This window comes from Mirounga angustirostris, unplaced genomic scaffold, assembly GCF_029215605.1.
Source record: "Mirounga angustirostris isolate CCGP_5_RB_7025 unplaced genomic scaffold, mMirAng1.0.hap1 SCAF_13, whole genome shotgun sequence".
Taxonomy (NCBI): Eukaryota; Metazoa; Chordata; class Mammalia; order Carnivora; family Phocidae; genus Mirounga; species Mirounga angustirostris.
In genome coordinates this window covers 46,031,086-46,052,454 of record NW_026991721.1, presented here as the reverse complement: position 1 = coordinate 46,052,454, position 21,369 = coordinate 46,031,086, and the positions used below count along the sequence as shown (strand labels likewise).

The 21,369-nt window shown below is 38.1% G+C and overlaps 1 protein-coding gene across 2 annotated transcripts in view; it reads right to left on the bottom strand.

Annotated features, from left to right (window-relative positions):
* Positions 1-21,369, bottom strand: part of LOC123856523 (disks large homolog 2) — an 812,179-nt gene that overhangs the window by 564,950 nt on the left and 225,860 nt on the right. For both annotated transcript variants that reach the window (XM_064576814.1, XM_064576815.1), the window contains exon 5: positions 5,785-5,954. In XM_064576814.1, the coding sequence (XP_064432884.1) occupies positions 5,785-5,954 (170 nt within the window). The remainder of the gene's footprint in view (positions 1-5,784; positions 5,955-21,369) is intronic.

Here is a 21,369-nt window from a genome sequence, read left to right as displayed (position 1 = left end):
TAAAATACTAGAAGAGGTTCTTTTAAAGCACTGGGGATGTGATGAGCACTGGGTATTATATGCAACTAATGAATCATTGAACACTACACCAGAAACTAAGGATGTACTATATATTGGCTAATGGAATTTAAATTAAAAAAAAAGAAAACACTGGGATGAGTATGTGCTTTTCTGCTTTTTTAAATAAAATTTTAGCCAATTATGATAAAATAAAGAGTAAAGATAGTATAAGCATGTATTTAAAATTTACAATTATTATCCTGAAAATAAACTTATAAATTAGAAATTCAGATTTTATCGATTTTGCAGATGAGGAAGGTTGAGGCACAGAGAGGTTACAATACTTGTTTTGAGACCCACAGCTACTTAAAGATGCCCGGGAACCTTACCACTCACTACACATGTGGCTTTTCCAACGACTGAAGTATACACATTATAAATAGCCATTTGTGTAATGACTCTTATAGTCAGGGTATTTCATACTTATTTTTACTTCTTATATAAAGATGAGAGCTATAATCATCATGGCATTTTCAGTTTGCACTATTACAGACCTATGGAACTGCAACGTGTGTGTGTGTGTGTGTGTGTGTGTCTGTGAAAAAATTAAAATATCTTTAAAAATATGTTTTTTAAATAATAAAGAATTGCAGAAATGTTTTGCTAGATGGACTTTATCACTCTTTCAGTTTTAATAAGGTAGTTAAAATAAAGCCACAAGCAAGTCTACTTTTGGATATGAACAAAGTTATGGCCTTAATATTTTCAATTTTAGAAGTTGGCCTTAACCTAGTTGTATAATCCTTAAGCAATAAGAACATCCTAAAAGAAGACATCTCATTTCTTACATAGGTTTAGGCTTCCTTGGCTCAGGCCACAGGAACAAGTCTGCACATGTTTAATTATATAGCTTCTTAGAAATTATGACCTAGTGTGTTCTTAGGAAAGTCACTAGAAAGACTTTTATTGTGAACCAATTTCCTGGGAAACCACATGCCCACTTCAGATTTTCTTCCTTGTGTATTTTTGGTTGCTTGGCAAATTTAAATGAATTTGCCTAATCACTACTTCCTATACATGATCACCCATTTTTTTTTCCCTAAACTGTCCACAAACAGACACCCCAGCTGCTTGCAATGACCAAATCTGTAACTGTGAATTTAGGGAAATTTTTACATATTGTTGGGAAAAGGCATTCTAAATTATTAATGGATATTACCCAAATACTCATTACTGAAATACCTGGCCATAAATGACCAGCCAGATAATTCTAGTTGAATATTGAGAAGATCAGCACTACTATAGAGACAGAATCACATACATCGAAGGTCATTTTGGAATTAGTACTTTGTACAATTATGAAATACATACAAGGGTATAGAATTAGGAAACCATACATTTAACTCTATCACAAATTATTTTTCAAGGATCTCTTAACACTGTATCTATATAACCAGAAAAAACCCCACAAATAAAAAAACCAAAAACAATCCCAAAACTAAAATAGTCCGGGCATTAAGAATATCTACAAAAATAGATTCTTATTTTTATTATAACTGTTCAAAATAGCTAATATAGTATATTCACGATCTTTATATTAAAGATTATTAATGAAGAGTGAGAAAGTCAATATTCAGATATTTCCCCATAATTCCAGATATTTGACAAAATATAGGGTAAATTCAGAATATTACCTTGACAGGGATTTCAGAGAGATATCTTCCAGTTCTGCCTCCTAGATCTCCTTTTCAAATGCATCACAGTCTTTTCAACATGTCCAAAAGTGAATTCCTAATCTCCCCACAGGGGTTCCTCCCCAGACTTCCCAGTCTCATAGATAGCACCCTAATCCATTCAATTGCTCCATTAGAAAACTGGGCCTCATCCTTAGACATATTCCACATCTAGATCAATAAGTGGCATCAATTATTTCTCCAACATATAGCTCAACTCCATCCATTTTTCTTGACCTTCTGCAAGTAACACCTAACTGATCTCTGCTCCCACTCATGCCCCTTCAATGCATTTTCTTCACAGCAGCCAAATGATCTTCTGAAAATGACTAATTTGATCGTGTCACTCCCATGCTGAAAATTTTGCAATAACTTTTTGTTGCACTTGAAATAAAATAACAAATCTTCAAATATGGTCAACAAGGCTTTGCATGATCTGGCGCCGCTTACCTTGACAATATCATTTCACGTCATTCATTAACCTATCATTAAACATCTGTCACAATTGACTTCTTTCAGTTCCCAGAAGGTATCAAGATCTTTTCTACTTTAGGGCCTTCCTACACACATGCTTTTACTTCTGTCTGGATGCTCTCCTCCACTCTTTATCTGGCTAACTTCTATTTTTATTTTTCCTTCAAGGTTGAGCTTAAGTGGAACTTCCTTTAAAAAGTCTTCTTTGACCCTCTATTTGATTGGCCACATTATAATCTTTTACATTCATTCTAGTATGTTTCCCAGTTTATATTATAGGTATTTTCTACATCAGGCTATCAACTTCTTGAGCAAGAACTATTTCTACTTTTTTCCTGAATCTCCATTGTCAGCCTCTGTGCCAGGAACATAATAAATACTTAATATTCCTTGAATCATTGAAGGACTAAACTGATGAAGAAATCCAGTTAGTTCTATATTATGCTTGCATAATTGAGGCTAGTTAGCCCAGTTGGCTAAAGAGTTGATGGACTATAGAGAATGTCCACGTGCTCAACAAAGGGTAAAATAAGGACCTGTGGGCATGTGTCAAGATGAATCATGACACATGCTCCATCACAGAGCTGATTTCATTTTGCCTTGCATTAAAGTTGGTTGACTTTATGTCTTTCTCTACCATGAGAACTTTCTGAGTCTTCCATCAGAATCACATCTGTTTCATCTCAGGTACATGAGAGTTTCCACGGTGTGAGCTAAACACTGGTAGAAATTTATTTTATTTTATTTTATTTATTTATTATTTTATTTATTTTTAAAAAAGATTTTATTTAATATTTTTTGTTTGTTTGCCAGAGAGAGAGAGAGAGCAAGCGAGCACAAGCAGGGGGAGCTGCCAGGCAGAGGGAGAAGCAGGCTCCTCGCTGAGCAAAGACCCCAATGAGGGACTCGATCCCAGGACCCTGGGATCATGACCTGAGCTGAAGGCAGACGCTTAACCAACTCAGCCACCCAGGCATCCCAAGAAATTTATTTTAAATATATCGTCATTCACAAACAAAGAATTAAAAGGTGCCAAGTGAAGTTAACATTGCAAGGTAACATCATATTTAGTGCAGAATCTAATTTAATTATTCAATTTACTGATTCAGCACTTCCTGTGGTTAAGGCACTGGGAAAGGCATTAGGAATTTAAACAGTGACAAATACCTTTTCTTTTCTTGCGTATCAATAAACTTTATATAGAATAACAAATCCCCATCAGTGACCTCTGGATGGTGACAATACAAAAATGTCTGACTGACTCAACATAATCCCAACAGGACCAACAGGCCCACACCCCTCTACAGGGATGTGGCAGGAGCCTGCTTCCTGGGATGTGAGGTTACTTCTAATACTATCATTCGTATGCCATGCATTTTTGGGTTATTGCCTGGGTATTCTTGGTGGATTATACTCACCTATCCCCACTTCCCCCTTTTTATGTCCTAGGGCAATTCCTGTCCTAATCCTTGCTCAAAGGAGACAAAAGTTCAGACTGAAATAAAACAGCCAGAGGGGGCCCTGGTATCAAAGATCCCCAAAATCTGTTCCCGCTAAAATTAAGGAGTTTTGGCTATGGATTCCCTAGAACCTTGAAGTGCTCTGCTGAGCAGCTGAAGGTCATCCAGTGACTCAGCTGGCAGGAGGTCTGCTAATAGATGCTTTTGCTGAGTGCTTCAAACTGGTATTCACTTTAGAGCTGTGCTGAATAATTGCTGTTAATTGAATTGCAGAAATACCTATTTGTTATTTATAAATAGTACACATTTTTCATAGAAATAGTGTGATGCTCAAATTGTTTATCTTTAAAGCACCTTGCAAATATGATTTTAGTAAACATGCAGAGGTTAGAAAGTCTTTTCTTTCATACTACCAGATATTGTGGTATGCAAATACTTCTTTTTTTTTTTTCCAGATTTAATTCTCTAATTTTAATGAATTTGAATTTAGCCCATGAGGCATCTTTGTATATTTTCATTACATTACCAAGCAATTGTAACAAAGGCTGAAACTATTTGTAGTAAAACATACTACAAATAACATGTATATATAGGTAATATTTGTTTGGCAGTCAATTTGGGCCAGCCACTATTCTAAATACTTTATGTGAATTGGCTCATCTAATCCCCACATTTCTAGGGGGCAAATACTATTATTATCTGCATTTTGTAGATGAGAAAATTAAGGCTCAGAGAGGTTAAGCAGTTTGCTCAAGGTCAAACAGCTAGTGAGCTGCAGAGTAGCACTTTGGCTCTGGAGGCTACACTTTCAACCAGCAAGATTTAGTTAAATGTTTAATTCTCATAAACCCTGTGGGACAGACACTACCATTATGATCCCCATTTAATAATTAGGGATTGGTCCAACCAATATCACTCTTCTGGTAAGCGGCTGAACCAGGCTTTTAAACTCAATCCTGTCTGACTCTTGGGTCTGAGATCTTAAATACCAGCCACTACCACCTCCTAGAGAAGGCAGAGTACTTACTTCCTTTTTAATCCCATATAGCATTAGAGATTAAGTAGATTTTAAGGAAAAGAGAAATGATTTACTCAAAGAATACAGTAACTATCCAGTCATAATCTTATAAAAATATTTAAAATATTGTTAAGCTAATTATTGAATTTTTCTAAAATATTTGAAATACTAAGAGTATTTCTTAGAAATACTAAGAGTACTAATATTAAATGTCATCATTCTGAACAGCAGAGCCCAAATGACTATTCTTTTTTGTTTTAAAGATTTTATTTATTTATTTGACAGAGAGAGACACAGCGAGAGAGGGAACACAAGCAGGGGGAGTGGGAAAGGGAGAAGCAGGATTCCCGCCAAGCAGGGAGCCCGATGCAGGGCTCGATCCCAGGACCCTGGGATCATGACCTGAGCTGAAGGCAGACGCTTAATGACTGAGCCACCCAGGTGCCCCCCAAATGACTATTCTTAAAAATTAGTGTAATAATTCATCTCACTGTTCGTGTGATTCTCCAGAGTAACTGCAATTACCTCAAGAGATTGTGAGCATTAAAAAAAAAATAAATTTTAACTTATTTTTACTATTGCAAGTATAAAACATTGTGTAGTACTTGATGGGTGTAATACATGAGAGTAATACAAGAGAGTAATACAAATCAGAACAAATCACAAGAGTATTATAAAAATACAATAACTGTTACTTCAGGATAGACTAGTTTAATTACTATCATTCATATTACTCTTTTATTAAATGAGGAGTCACCATTTATATCTTAAAAATGAGAAGGAATGTACATGCCAGCCAAGTCATGATGATAAAGTAAGATTAAAAATTTATAGAAAAATGCAGATGGTTTATATTTATAAGAACATTGCTTATAAGGACATTTCTATATAAATCTGTCCTTTCTTTCTCTGAGTTCATATTTAGAGTATTGATTTCCTTGACCTGTAAAAACCAGTATTGCATGATTTCAAATCTCTAGGTGAGCACTGAATGTCAGAGCATAAAGGGAGAGAGTACATCATCGGTGAATTATGTCATACATTTTAGCCAAATGGTTTGTACAGGTGTCTCATTGTGAGTCATCCATGTTTGTATTACCTTTAGGCCCTTTGAACAGTTTGATCTCCACAACAGTCTCCAGAATGGGTCGTCTTCTGCGCACGTACAGACGAACGATAGACCCCGCTTCCTTGAGAGCTTCCACGGCTTTACTGTGGGAAACCTCTGACACATCGACCTCGTTCACCCGCAAGATACAATCATTGACCCTGGAAGAGAGGGAAAGAAGGAAAACTGAGGGTTGGCAAGGAGGATTTCTTAAAGCATATTATCACTGTTAGCAAAACTTAAGAAGCAGGAAAGCAGAGTATGAGCAATTTTAAAATGTTTTGTTTGGAAGAAACAATTCAAAGAAGGAAACCTTGAACTCCCCAGCTTTCCCAGCCTATCCAAAAGGACTGCACTCTGGTCAGGCCCCTCTGGCATCCCAGTGCCCTGGCATGGGAGCACATGGTACATGGTGCAGGTTAGGATGACGACACATTTTGAGGTCGCTGTCAGTTACATCATTATTTTTTTTTAAAGATTTTATTTATTTGTCAGAGAGAGAGAGAGAAAGCACAACCAGGGGGAGTGGGAGGCAGAGGGAAAAGCAGGCCCCCTGCTGAGCAAGGAGCCTGTAGGATGAGGGATGGGGGACTCGATCCCAGGACCCTGGGATCATGACCTGAGCCAAAGGCAGATGCTTAACCAACTGAGCCACCTAGGCGTCCCATATTTTGATTGGTTTTAACTGAGTTGACTGAGGGTTATGATTGCAGTGGTTCTCAGAACTTACTATGGACTATACAGACATCACAAATGTAAACTTAAAGATTAATTTTTTTTGAATTTTTAATTTGCTACTTATAAAGGTAATATATAGTCATTTTAGAAAATCTGAAAAATGTAACCATGTAGAAAGAAGAAAAAAATATACGTGACCCAATCATCTAAAATGAATGCATTAGCTTTCTGGTAAACTATCTTCCTGTGTTTTTTTTTCTCCCCCCCCCAAATTTGTATCACAGTATTATAGATATTGAAGTTCAGATTTCACAAAATTCAAAGAAAATCTCAGATAATCTTTGCCTTAGGTATTTACTTTGAAAACCAATAATTATGGTAACTAAACTCTCCTTTCTGGCATTTTCGGAAGGGATAATCTGACTTTTCTACAAAACTGTCCAGGTAATATATATTTATGTAGCCATAGACTTCAAATCTCTTTATATTTATGATAATTAGTAAAAACTTTAATAATGATTAAAAGTATGAGGTTTGAGACTAGAAAGATTTCTTTCCTTTACTTTGAATATCCACTCTAGTATTGCCCATCTGAGTTCACTGTGTTGCTCAGAGTAAGAAATAAGGGGTTACCCTTGCTTGACTTCCTTATCCCACCACCATACATTCAGCTCTATCTGCAAAATCTATCTGCAATCCATCCACATTTCTTAATCTGCACTGCTACCACCCTTGTTGATGTCAACATCATCTCCCACCTGGATTATTTCTACAGGCTTCTACCTACTCCCCCGGGATCCTCTCTTGTCAACTTTTAATGCATTCTCCACACATTAGACAGGGTAAAGTGAACATGACTGGTTGCTTATTCACCTTCCATTCCTCATTTCCTTCTTCCCAACCGTGCCTGATTTGCCTAGGACATCCACTCCTTAGAAAATATTTGTTAAATGAATGAAATAATAAGCCTAAGTTCAGTTACTAGGCCTTCCATTTCCTAAGCTGGTAAACAGCCTCTATGTCTGCATCTATAAATAGATACAATATTAATATCTACAATAAAGACTTATGGGGAAGATTAAATGAGATAATGTACATGTAAGTCTTTAGCAAGGAGTCTGGTATGTAATAAGCACCTAATAAATGGTTATTGGTAGCACTGAAAATTTTGATTTATAATATTTTAACTATTAGATCCTTTCCATAATCTTGTGAATAAGACATTATCCACATTACAGAAATGAGAATTGTTCCAAGTGATCAAGTTCTTTGTCTGAAGCTGTCAGCAATTTGGGTAGAAATTGGATATGACCTTAGGGCTTCCAATTTCAAAAGTTGGCACTCTCCTCTTAGGGATCACAAAACATCTAAATGTCATGAACGGTTTCGTGTATATTGTGCACGTCAATTCAAAATTATAACATGGTAGTGAAAATATTATGCAAAAAGTATGGGAAGAATTTTTCTATCATTTTTTCCCCATAACTTCTCTATACCTGTTTGGGGAGCTGAGTTATAGAGACTCTTGTCTCAGTGAGAACCCTAATTAGCTTCAAAATTCTGAGGTGAAACATTTCACTTATTAAGATTCAATGATGTCATTTCATGTTAACAGATGCTACAGCTTTAATAGGTTTACACATACATTTCCTCTCTGACAAAAAAAAAAAACAAACAAACATGAAAAATTACCAATTAAAATAGTTTTGAGAATGTAGGCAACACGGGTGCCAGCCGCCTTACAGCAGCTGGTCCTTTGAGAGTGGGTAATTTTGTCATCTCATGATAATGCAAACACATAGTGTTTACCATCACCCTATGCTCAGAATATTAATCATATCTTAAAACACTGCTTTCCATAGAAGGGAGTGGCTGACATTTAAAAAAAAGTTATGGATGCTGTATCTATTCAAATTGTACTAAATTTTTCCTTTTGTATACAGTGGAATCCTTAATTGTCAATTGCAGGGGTGAGGGTGAGGGTGCAGCCTAAATTAGATGTTTTTTCCTGAACATGTGGAGGAAGAAGGCAACTTTAGTGCAGTGAAAACAGCATTGGACTAGCCTTCAGGATGCTTGGATTGGAATCCCAGCTGCATGACCATGGTCAAGTCACTTCATCTCTTTGAACCTCAGTCTCCCATGAAAAGAGAAAAAGTGTGCCCAGAGTTAATGAGAGGAGTAAGCAGACAGGCAATGCATCTGGGTGTGTGTGTGAACTGTAGAGTACAGTACATATGAAAGCTGCAGCTACTGATCAAAGATGAGTCAAAGATGCTGTGCTCAAGGATGTATTGAAAGGTGAATAAGATGTAAATGGAAATTTTAAGAGGGCTTTCTATGTGCTGTATCATTCTAGCCACTTCATTTATTCACTGGTACTTAAACCCCACCATTTCTGAAACATTGATTCTCATTCTACAGATGATGAAATTTACTGACAAGGTCACAGTGGTGTTGAGGGCAGGGACATGATTCCAACCTGGTTTGGCCTTTTTCTGAAGCCTATGCTGATACAGAGTTCTTCAGAATGGATTGTTTTAAATAAAAAAAACGGGGGGGGGGAGGAGCAAATGGTGGAGGAGTAGGAGACCTGGATTTTGTCTGGTCCCAGGAATTCAGCTAGATAGGGATCAAACCACTCTGAACACCTACGAACTCAACAGGAGATGGAAGAAAAGAATAGCAGCAACTCTCTGAACAGAAAAGCAACCACTTTCTGGAAGGTAGGACGTGCGGAGAAGTGAATCTGAGGTGATATTTGGGAAGATAGACGGCGGGGGAGGGGGCCTCTGTCAGCCGCTACCTGAAAGTATTAGAGCCTCAGAGCTCAAAATCAGAACTTTTAAGAAGTCTGCTCTGCTGAGGGACGTCACTCCAGTGGCTAAGCGGGGGGTACAACCCTCACTGGGACAGTGTGGTCTCAGGAACCTCGGGGTCACAGAAAGACTGGGGGTGCCTGAGTGTGGCAGAGCTCCCAGGTATTGGAGCATGGAAGCTGGCTGCAGAGACGGAGCCGAGGAGCAGGCTCTCAGCTTGGGGTTGCCATAAACCGTGATCCACGTCATAGGTCCCTCCTCCAGCAGGGACCAAACAAGCGGCAGATCTGGGGAGACCCCCCCTTCCTCCCCCAGGAGGAGTGATGTGGGAGCACACCACAGGGATCTGCTGGGTTTGGAGACTCCACACGGGGTCGTGTGCCAGAGATAGAAATGTTTGGTCACAGGCTGGGTGAGCATGGAGTGTGGCCAGAGACCGGGGAGATGGGAGTGGTTGACTGCTTTTCTCTGGGAGTGCACTGAGGAGTGGGTCCCTGAGTTCTCGGCTCCTCCAGGGTGAAGATTGGGAGGCCACCATTTTCACTCTCGGCCTCCAAAGCTGTACGAAAAGCTTGCAGGGAACGAAGGCTCCCGAGAGCAAACCCGAGCAGATTACTTAGCACGGACCGGCAAGGGCAGGGCAATTCCACCTATGGCAAAGACATTTGGGAACCATGGCAACAGGCCCCTCCCCCAGAAGATCAGTGAGAACAGCCAGCCAAGACCAAGTGTACCAATCAATGAGAATGGCAGAACTCCAGCGCTAGGGGAATACTGCACATAGAATTCATGGCTTTTTTCCCATGATTCTTTGGTCTTTCAAAGTTAATTTTTTTTTAACTTTTTTTTTTTGAATTTTTCTTTTTCCCTTTTCAACCAACATCATATCAATCCCATTTTAAAAAATCTTTTTTATTTTTCATTTTTAGAGTCATATTCTATCTCTTCATAGTAGTTAACCTTATTTTTGGTGTATATATATATATATATATATATATATATATATGTATGTATATATAAGTTGTTCTCTCTTTAAAATTTTGGGATACAGTTTCTTCTAACAGACCAAAATATACTCTAAATCTCTAGTGTATGGCTTTGTTCTAGTCTCCTGCCTGATCACATTCTCTCCCTTTGTTTTTTTTTTTTTTAATCCTCTTCTTTCTTTTTTCAACCAGCTTCTTATCTTATCAATTCCTTTTATAAAATCTTTTATAATTTTCATCTTTACAGTCATATTCCATCCCTTCATCATATCAACCCTTATTTTTGTACATATGTAAGTTGTTCTTTCTTTAAAATTTTGGAACGCACTTTCTTCTTACAGACCAAAATACACCCAAAATCTAGTGTATGGCACTGATCTATGCACCAACCTGATCATATTTGATCATATTCTTTTTTAGTTGCTGTTGTTTTTTTGTTTTTATATTTTACTTTCTCTTTTTTTTCTCTTTTTTCTTTCTTTCCCTTTCTTTTCTCCCGGTTTCAGGTCTCTTCTGATTTGTTTAGTGTATATTTTTCTGGAGTCGTTGTTACCCTGTTAGCATTTTGTTCTCTCATTCATCTATTCTCCCCTGGACAAAATGACAAGATGGAAAAAATCACCTCAACAAAAAGAACAAGAGGCAGTACCGACTGCCAGGGACCTAATCAACAAGGACATTAGTAAGATGTTGGAACTAGAGTTCAGAATGACACTTTTAAAGATACTAGCTGGGCTTGAAAAAAGCATGGAAGATATTAGAGAAACGCTTCCTGGAGAAATAAAGGAACTAAAATCTAATGAAGTCAAAATCAAAAGGGCTATTAATGAAGTGCAATAAAAAAATAGAGGCTCTAACTGCTAGGATAAATGAGGCAGAAGAGAGAATCAGTGATATAGAAGACCAAATGATGAAAAATAAAGAAGCTGAGAAAAAGAGAGATAAACAACTACTGGATCATGAGGGCAGAATTCGAGAGAGAAGTGATACCATAATGTGAAACAATATTAGAATAATTGGGATCCCAGAAGAAGAAAGAGAGAGAGAGGCAGAAGGTATATTGGAGCAAATTATAGCAGAGAACTTCCCTAATTTGGGGAAGGAAACAGGCATCAAAATCCAGGAGGCACAGAGAACCCCCCGCAAAATCAATAAAAATAGGGCAACATCCCAACATCTAATAGTAAAACTTACGAGTCTCAGAGACAAAGAGAAAATCCTCAAAACAGCTCGGGACAAGAGGTCTGTAAACTACAATGGTAGAAACATTAGATTGGCAACAGACCTATCCACAGAGACCTGGCAGGCCAGAAAGGACTGGCATGATATCTTCAGAGCACTAAATGAGAAAAATATGCAGCCAAGAATACTATATCCATCTAGGCTGTCATTGAAAATAGAAGGAGAGATAAAAAGCTTCCAGGACAAACAAAAACTAAAGGAATTTGCAAACATGAAACCAGCCCTACAAGAAATCTTGAAAGGGGTGCTCCAAACAAAGAGAGACCCTAAAAGTAACATAGACCAGAAAGGAACACAGACAATATACAGTAACAGTCACCTTACAGGCAATACAATGGCACTAAATTGATATCTTTCAATAGTTACCCTGAATGTAAATGGGCTAAATGCCCCAATCAAAAGACACAGGCTATCAGACTGGATTAAAAAACAAGACACATCGATATACTGTCAGCAAGAAACTCATTTTAGACCCAAAGACACCCCCAGATTGAAAGTGAGGGGTTGGAAAACCATTTACCATGCTAATGGACACCAAAAGAAAGCTGGGGTGGCAATCCTTATATCAGACAAATTAGATTTTAAACCAAAGACTGTAATAAGAGAGGAGGAAGGACACTATATCCTACTTAAAGGGTCTATCCAACAAGAAGATCTAACAATTGTAAATATCTATGCCCCTAACATGGGAGCAGCCAATTATAGAAGCCAATTAATAACAAAAGCAAAGAAACACATTGACAACAATACAATAATAGTGGGGGACTTTAACACCCCCCTCACTGAAATGGACAGATCATCTAAGCAAAAGATCAACAAGGAAATAAAGACTTTAAAGGACACACTGGACCAAATGGACTTCACAGACATATTCAGAGCATTCCGTCCCAAAGCAACAGAATACACATTCTTCTCTAGTGCCCATGGAACATTCTCCAGAACAGATCACAAGCTAGGTCACCAATCAGGTCTCAACCAGTACCAAAAGATTGGGATCATTCCCTGCCTATTTTCAGACCACAATGCTTTGAAACTAGAACTGAATCACAGGAGGAAAGTTGGAAAGAACTCAAATACATGGAGGCTAAAGAGCATCCTACTAAAGAATGAATGGGTCAACCAGGAAATTAAAGAAGAATTAAAAAATTCATGGAAACCAATGAAAATGAAAACACAACTGTTCAAAATCTTTGGGATGCAGCAAAGGCAGTCCTAAGAGGAAAGTATATAGCAATACAAGCCTTTCTCAAGAAACAAGAAAGGTCTCAAGTACACAACCTAACCCTACACCTAAAGGAGCTGGAGAAAGAACAGCAAATAAAGCCTAAACCCAGCAGGAGAAGAGAAATAATAAAGAACAGAGCAGAAATCAACGAAATAGAAACCAAAAGAATGGTAGAACAGATCAACGAAACTAGGAGCTGGTTCTTTGAAAGAATTAACAAGATTGATAAACCCCTGGCCAGACTTATCCAAAAGAAAAGAGAAAGGACCCAAATCAACAAAATCATGAATGAAAGAGGAGAGATCACAACCAACACCAAAGAAATACAAACAATTATAAGAACATATTATGAGCAACTCTATGCCAGCAAATTAGATAATCTGGAAGAAATGGAGGCATTCCTAGAGATGTATCAACTACCAAAACTGAACCAGGAAGAAATAAAAAACCTGCACAGACCCATAACCAGTAAGAATATTGAAGCAGTCATCAAAAATCTCCCAACAAACAAAAGCCCAGGGCCAGATGGCTTCGCAGGGGAATTCTACCAAACATTTCAAGAAGAATTAATACCTATTCTTCTGAAACTGTTCCAAAAAATAGACATGGAAGGAAAACATCCAAACTCATTTTATGAGGCCACCATTACCTTGATCCCAAAACCAGACAAAGACCCCAATCTAAAAGGAGAATTACAGACCAATATCCTTGATGAACATGGATGCAAAAACTCTCACCAAAATACTAGCCAATAGGATCCAACAGTCCTCTAAAAGGATTATTCACCACAACCAAGTGGGATTTATCCCTGGGCTGCAAGGTTGGTTCAACATCAACAAATCAATCAAGGTGATACAATACATTAATAAAGAACAAGACCCATATGATCCTCTCAATAGATGCAGAAAAAGCATTTGACAAAGTACAGCATCCTTTCTTGATCAAAACTCTTCAGAGTATAGGGATAGAGGGTACATACCTCAATATCATAAAAGCCATCTATGAAAAGCCTATAGCAAATATCATTCTCAATGGGGAAAAACTGAGAGCTTTCCCCCTAAGGTCAGGAATGCGGCAGGGATGTCCACTATCACCACTGCTATTCAACATACTATTAGAAGTCCTAGCCACAGCAGTCAGACAACAAAAAGAAATCAAAGGCATCCGAATCAGCACAGAAAAAGTCAAACTCTCACTCTTTGCAGATGATATGATACTTTATGTGGAAAACCCAAAAGACTCCACCCCAAAACTGCTAGAACTCATACAGGAGTTCAGTAAAGTGGCAGGATATAAAATCAATGCACAGAAATCTGTGGCATTCCTATATACCAACAACAAGACAGAAGAAAGAGAAATTAAGGAGTCGATCCCATTTACAATTGCACCCAAATCCATAAGAATCCTAGGAATAAATCAAACCAAAGAGGCAAAGAATCTGTACTCAGGAAACTGTAAAATACTCATGAAAGAAATTGAGGAAGACACAAGGAAATGGAAAAACGTTCCATGCCCATGGATCGGAAGAACAAATATTGTGAAGATGTCAATGCTACCTAGAGCAATCTACACATTCCATGCAACCCCCATTAAAATACCATGCACTTTTTTCAAAGAAATGGAACAAATAATCCTAAAATTTGTATGGAACCAGAAAAGACCCCCGAATAGCCAGAGGAATCTTGAAAAAGAAAAGCAAAGCTGGCAGCATCACAATTCCAGACTTGAAGCTCTATTACAAAGCTGTCATCATCAAGACAGTATGGTACAGGCACAAACACAGACACATAGACCAATGGATCAGAATAGAGAGCCCAGAAATGGACCTTCAACTCTATGGTCAACTCATCTTTGACAAAGCAGGAAAGGATGTCCAATGGAAAAAAGACAGTCTCTTTCAACAAATGGTGTTGGGAAAATTGAACAGCCGCATGCAGAAGAATGAAACTGGACCATTTCCTTACACCACACACAAAAATAGACTCAAAGTGCTTGAAAGACCTAAATTTGAGACAGGAATCCATCAAAATCCTAGAGGAGAACGCAGGCAGCAACCTCTTCGACCTCAGCCGCAGCAACTTCTTCCTAGAAACATCACCAAAGGTAAGGGAAGCAAAGGCAAAAATGAACTATTGGGACTTCATCAAGATAAAAAGCTTTTGCACAGCAAAAGAAACAGTCAACAAAACCAAAAGACAACCGACAGAATGGGAGAAGATATTTGCAAATGACATATCAGATAAAGGGTTAGTATCCAAAATCTATAAAGTACTTCTACTCTCAACACCCAAAGAACAAATGATCCAATCAAGAAATGGGCAGAAGACATGAACAGACATTTTTCCAAAGAAGACATCCAAATGGCCAATAGACACATGAAAAAGTGCTCAACATCGCTCGGCATCAGGGAAATCCAAATCAAAACCTCAATGAGATACCACCTCACACCAGTCAGAATGGCTAAAATTAACAAGTCACGAAATGACAGATGTTGGCGGGGATGCGGAGAAAGGGGAACCCTCCTACACTGTTGGTGGGAATGCAAGCTGGTGCAGCCGCTCTGGACAACAGTATGGAGGTTCCTCAAAAAGTTGAAAATAGAGCTACCATATGATCCAGCAATTGCAATACTGGGTATTTACCCGAAGATACTAATGTAGTGATCCGAAGGGCTATGTGCACCCTGATGTTTATAGCAGCAATGTCCACAATAGCCAAACTGTGGAAAGAGCCAAGATGTCCATCAACAGATGAATGGATAAAGAAGTCGTGGTATATATATACAATGGAATATTATGCAGCCATCAAAAGCAATGAAATCTTGCCATTTGCAACGACGTGGATGGAACTGGAGGGTGTTGCTGAGCGAAATAAGTCAAACAGAGAAAGACATGTATCATATGACCTCACTGATATGAGGAATTCTTAATCTCAGGAAACAAACTGAGTGTTGCTGGAGTGGAGGGGTTGGTGGGAGGGATGGGGTGACTGGGTGATAGACATTGGGGAGGGTATGTGCTCTGGTGAGTGCTGTGAATTGTGTAAGACTGTTGAATCACAGACCTGTACCTCTGAAACAAATAATACATTATATGTTAAAAAAAAAAAAAAGAAGATAGCAGGAAGGGAAAAATGAAGGGGGGGATATCGGAAGGGGAGATGAACCATGAAAGACGATGGATTCTGAGAAACAAACTGATGGTTCTAGAGAGGAGGGGGCAGGGGGGATTGGTTAGCCTTGTGATGGGTATTAAAGAGGGCACATTCTGCATGGAGCACTGGGTGTTATATGCAAACAGTGAGTCATGGAACACTATATCAAAAACTGATGATGTAATGTATGGTGATTAACATAACAAAATTAAAAAATGTTAAATTAAAAAAAAACAATAGAGATATGAGGGGCAGATTTTATGTATTCAAATTCTCAAAATATAAAGGAAAGAATATCAAGCCAAAGTAGGGCACTCAACTTCCCCTCCTCCCACTCACTTGAAATAGCATCTGGCTAGAGGGTCATGGTTATTTAAAATTAATTTGCTTTCACTACTAGTAGATAACTTTTGTGAGTAAAGCCACCAGTACATTCATTTTGAAATATTTCAATATATCACTAGCTTCAGACTCAAGTAATACTTTGTCCCAATAAAAAGGACAGTCTATCACATTCTTGATATATATTAGAAATCCATTTATATAAACATCTCCTCCTCTAGCCATGCAAATAAGCTGATGGTTTCATTTTTTTCAGTGCTTGCTGTTTTAAGTCTACAATATTCATTTTGTAAAACGGAATTATCCAAGAGATTAAAAGGCTAATTTAAATCTTTTTCTTGTCTCATTTTCTTAGAATTCTGGAATATTTCCTTGCAGAAAATGTCTTAGAAATAAAAAGGACATTTTATCATTAACATGTCGGCTGAATCACACCTAAATTTTGCATTAAACAAGTATGTATTCTGGAACATGATATAGTATCACTGGAAAGTCAAATAATACCTGACAAATTATTTCCACTTTGAAGATATAATTTAAAATCACATGTAATTTCGACTCTTCGATAGGTATTAAGGTATTTTCTGTTGGAAAATAAGCTTTGTGATTTTATACATTTTTTAAGGCTGTCAGTTCACTAACAATGATCACCAAATGCTGGTGTTACAATGTAAACATTCCCGTTCGTTATGCATTTAAAATAACTGAAAGGAAAGATAACCAAGTTTCAGTTCTAGTTCTTTGTGGATGTAGAGATTACAGGTGGCTTAAAAAGCATATTTTTGCTTTTGTGTTTCATGCCAGGTTCTATAATGGACATATGTCAGAGCTGAGAATCTAAGAACACAGGCCTGGGACCCCTGGTACACCCCAATCCACCTGGGATCTTGGCCCAGCTCTGAAACTTAGGAGCTATGTGGCTTGGGGCAAGTCACATGACATCCCAGAGTCTCAGTTTCTTCATCTGGAAACAGGGATAAGATTGCTGCATGGATCAGATGAGATAATGCATGTGAAGTACTTAGTACAGCACCAGACAATGGTGAAGTATTATAGTCATGAAAAAGGGGTAAGTGATTTGCCCAAGAAAGATAAGAAGTGATTACAGAAAGAGGATACAAAAGGGAGAGAAAGGAAGAGAGCTACCATCAAGATACTGAAAAGGTTTCTGACAGTTTCTATGAAAAGAAAGGGAGAAAGAAATAAGATGAATGGGATTTGGGGGAAGAAAAACGTAAAAAGAAGCCTTTCAGTAAGTTTTATTTTATGAAGTGTTGGAATTCCTCTTTAATTTTACTCCTCTACTGCCTGCAAGAAAACAGTCAGTTGTTTTGATACAACCTGTATCTTTATGGCAACCTTGGTGAAAGCTTCTAAAGATCAGCACTTGGCAGATTTCTCACCAACTCATGCCTCTCTCTCCTTGCCCCACTCCACACATCTCACGGTACCCAGTCATCTGCAGACCCTCTCAAGTCTTGATTCGGAGTATGTTTTAGGTCACTGGGTCGGAAACTTAACTTAAAAGCTATTGGCTTTTAAGGGGTATTACCAAGTTAGCTTGTCCTTTATTGCCTCCACTCACTATTACCCTCTTTGGTCAAATAGGTAAATTAACTACAGACCAAAGGGCCACATCATGGAGGAACCTGATCCATGTTTAATGTGTTGAAGGAAATGCAGTAATACATTATCAAATGGAGAACACTAGTTGGGGAACTATACTGCATGCACTTAAAGAGAACAATTGATCACTTAAAATCAGAATCTGTTTAAAAGGAATGACTCCATAGATTTTATGTAAAATACAATGAAACCAGAAAATCGCTGAAGGTTAAGGTAGCAAAAAGGTCTTATTTTTCTTTTATTCCTAGAGTCATTAGAGGTAAGTTGAGAACAACAACAACAACAAAAACCCCTCACAACTTTACTTAAAAAAAGACAGGAGCTTTATGCCAGCAAAAAGGAAAAAAAAATACAACACACATACACACACGAGCTGACTTGAATGACTTCAAATCATTATGACCTTTTCCAGTTTACTTACTTAGTCTGTCTGCTCTCCTCCTGTACCCTCTCATGAAGCTCATGGGAGTGCTCCCTGGGAATTTTAAAACGCCACCAACTAAGTTTCCTCCTTTTCGAAAATTCTCACCTTAAAAGTTCACCTAGTACACAGATCTCATTAGGTGCTATTAGTCCATTAAAACTGAGAACAAAAGAATCAAAATCTGTTTATTTTAACAGTTTTCCAGAAAAGGAAAGGATTAATGTTTAGGAAGCATCAAATATGTGCCAATGTGGTAATATCTACCAGGACTTTTTCTCCAACAAATATCCACAGGGTTGCAGGAGGAGTGTTAAATTCATGCAGCTTATCACGGGTCACTTGTCAGGTCTGGCCAGTCCCTGTTTTGAGGAATTTGGAATTGAAACCATGAAGTTCAGAGATTCTGTCTGAACAGAAATAGTAGCCTGAGGTTTAACCCTGGTGGCCATTTTCTTCCATGCTGACTGAAATGGCAAAAGCTTATCGGTAAGAAGATGGGGAATAAAACAGATATATGGAAAGAAGCAAGGGCTTTAGACAGTTTGAGGGATCCTCCTGGGCTCCCCACAATGCTTCTGTCCATTGGTGTCCTTCCCAGGGCTTAGTTGTCCAATTCATTCTGGAATTTGAGAAGATACTGCAAGTGTCCTTCTAATTCATTCCCCTTTTTGATTAGTTTCTCCATTACTTGCCAACAAAAATTTCTAACAAATATAGACAGACTTTGTGACCAGTGCTTAACATGCATTATCTCCTTTAGTTATTTCCTATTTTCTTTTTAATACTTAACTCAAGTTCATCTTGTCTTTTGGGAAGTCATCCCTGGCTCAACTGGCTTGTCCAGTGTCCCACTGCAAGGTAGCCAGTGAGTAATATTAATAGGGTTAGCAGATTTAGCAAATAAAAAGTATAAGATACTAAGTTAAATTTGGCCTTCAAATAAACACTAATAATAGGGATGCCTGGGTGGCTCAATCGGTTAAGCGTCTGCCTTCTGCTTGGGTCATGATCCCAGGGTCCTGGGATCGAGTCCCGCATTGGGCTCCGTGCTTGGCAGGGAGCCTGCTTCTCCCTCTGCCTGCCACTCCCACTGCTTGTGCTCTCTCTCTCTGATAAAAAGATAAAATCTTTAAGTAAACACTAATAACAATTATTCAGAAAAACACTTTTTTTAGTATAAGTATGTTCTATAACATGTCTGAAACATACTAAATGTTACTTGTGTTTGTTTTATGTTCAAATTTAACTGGGTGTCCTTTATTTATAAAAATACAGTATTTATAAAATCACTGAACTATGCTTATATATACCCTTATATATTTTGCAACAGAAACTGAAACACAAAGAGGTTTATAATGACAGTAAGTAATGTCTAGATAGTCTCAAAGCTCATTCACTCTACTATGCACATTTCTGTGGTTAAAAATAATTTTGGGACTTCTTATTTAAGGGCCAATCCCAACTACTGAGTAACTATCAATGGGGTCAAGGATCATACAGGAAACAGTATGCAAACAGTAAAGCCAAGCCAAATAACAAAATCTAGATCAATGATTCTTAAACTTTAGCATGCATTACTTAGAGAGCTTGCAAAACCACAGATTGCTGTGCTCCACTCCGAGTCTGTGATTCAATAGGTCTGGAGCAGGAGAGGATTTATGTTTCTAACAAATTTCTAGGTGATGTTGGCCATGCTGGTCTGGGACCATACTCTGAAAACCACTGTGCTACTTATTGAAGGGTTACTCACTTGGCTCATATCTGGTTCATTCTAAAATGAACAGGAATGCTCAGTCTTATGTAGACTGAATCAACTGTGATAAAAGTCCTAAGCTGACTCTAGAGCCAATCCCCTCAATGTTGCAGCTTTTCATTATAATGAAATCTCTAAAGGCATTTGGAATGGGAGACCTCAGCTGCCACACTGTGTGAGGCTGCGCAATATGCAAGCCATTTTCCAGCACTCATTTTATCACTCTTTTCCTGACTCTTTTTGTTCAGCAAAGACCAAATGATGGCCACTTCAGTCTGCATTTTAAAAAGAGGGCTTCTGCTCTTGTCTCTAATTCTGGGTGAGAATAACTCAGGTTTATGATCCATAGAAGCCATCCCTACAGTGAATGTACTGTTTCTATTTGCCACTTCATTTCCCTTATATAAAATGTTTGCAGGATTCTCTGCAGCTGTCATCTGGAAAGAGCACAGCTTTCCACAATGGGGGAAGAAATTGGCTATTTCAGCATCAGTAATTGGTCTTTCGGCACTTTCCCAGAAAAGCAGGGAGGCCAGCAACAAATCTTGAGCCAGGTAACAGTGGGTAAACATGGAAAAGAGGCATGAAATGGGAATTTCAAAGGGAAAAGACCATAGGACTGGAGATTACTTAGCCCAGATGAATACTCTCTCTGCAGACAGAAATGCATGTCAATTTTCATGAAATGAGGTCCTGGTACCTCCTATCTGGATCAGTGCAGTAGCTTCCTAGCTGGTTTTCCTGACTGCCAGGTTAAGTCGCCTCCCTCCACTTCATCCTGACACACAAGCCCAGCTTCAGCTTCCTAAAGCAACTCTATAATCATTTCCTATCCCTCAACATTCATCAAGAGTTACTTAACCTATATAAAATAAAAACTGTTTATCTTTGCATTACTAATGTCTGGCACGAGGTTGTCACTTACAAATGAATAAACATCATTGAAGGGACTCTAAATCTGACCCCTTTCAAACCCCTGTTCTAGCTAATTCATATTATCACTGTCCCGAGAATATAATGAGCTCATTCCCGCCTCTGCATTTTATTTCATGGTGACTTGCAAAGCCCTAATCAAGACCAGCCTCATTCCAGGACAAGCTCATAATCCATAGCTTCATAAAATATTTCCCAATCACTCAAATCCTCACTGCGCATATTGCATAAAGTGTAAATACATGGTAGATTCTCATCAAAAAGCTATAGATTGACTTGGTACCCCCACAGAACCTAAAAATGAGTGAGTATATGCATTAAGAAATATATTTTAAAATGTTGGATTTGATTTTCTGTTTTCCTCTACTCAAACTTGTTCCAATCCCAGAAGTTGA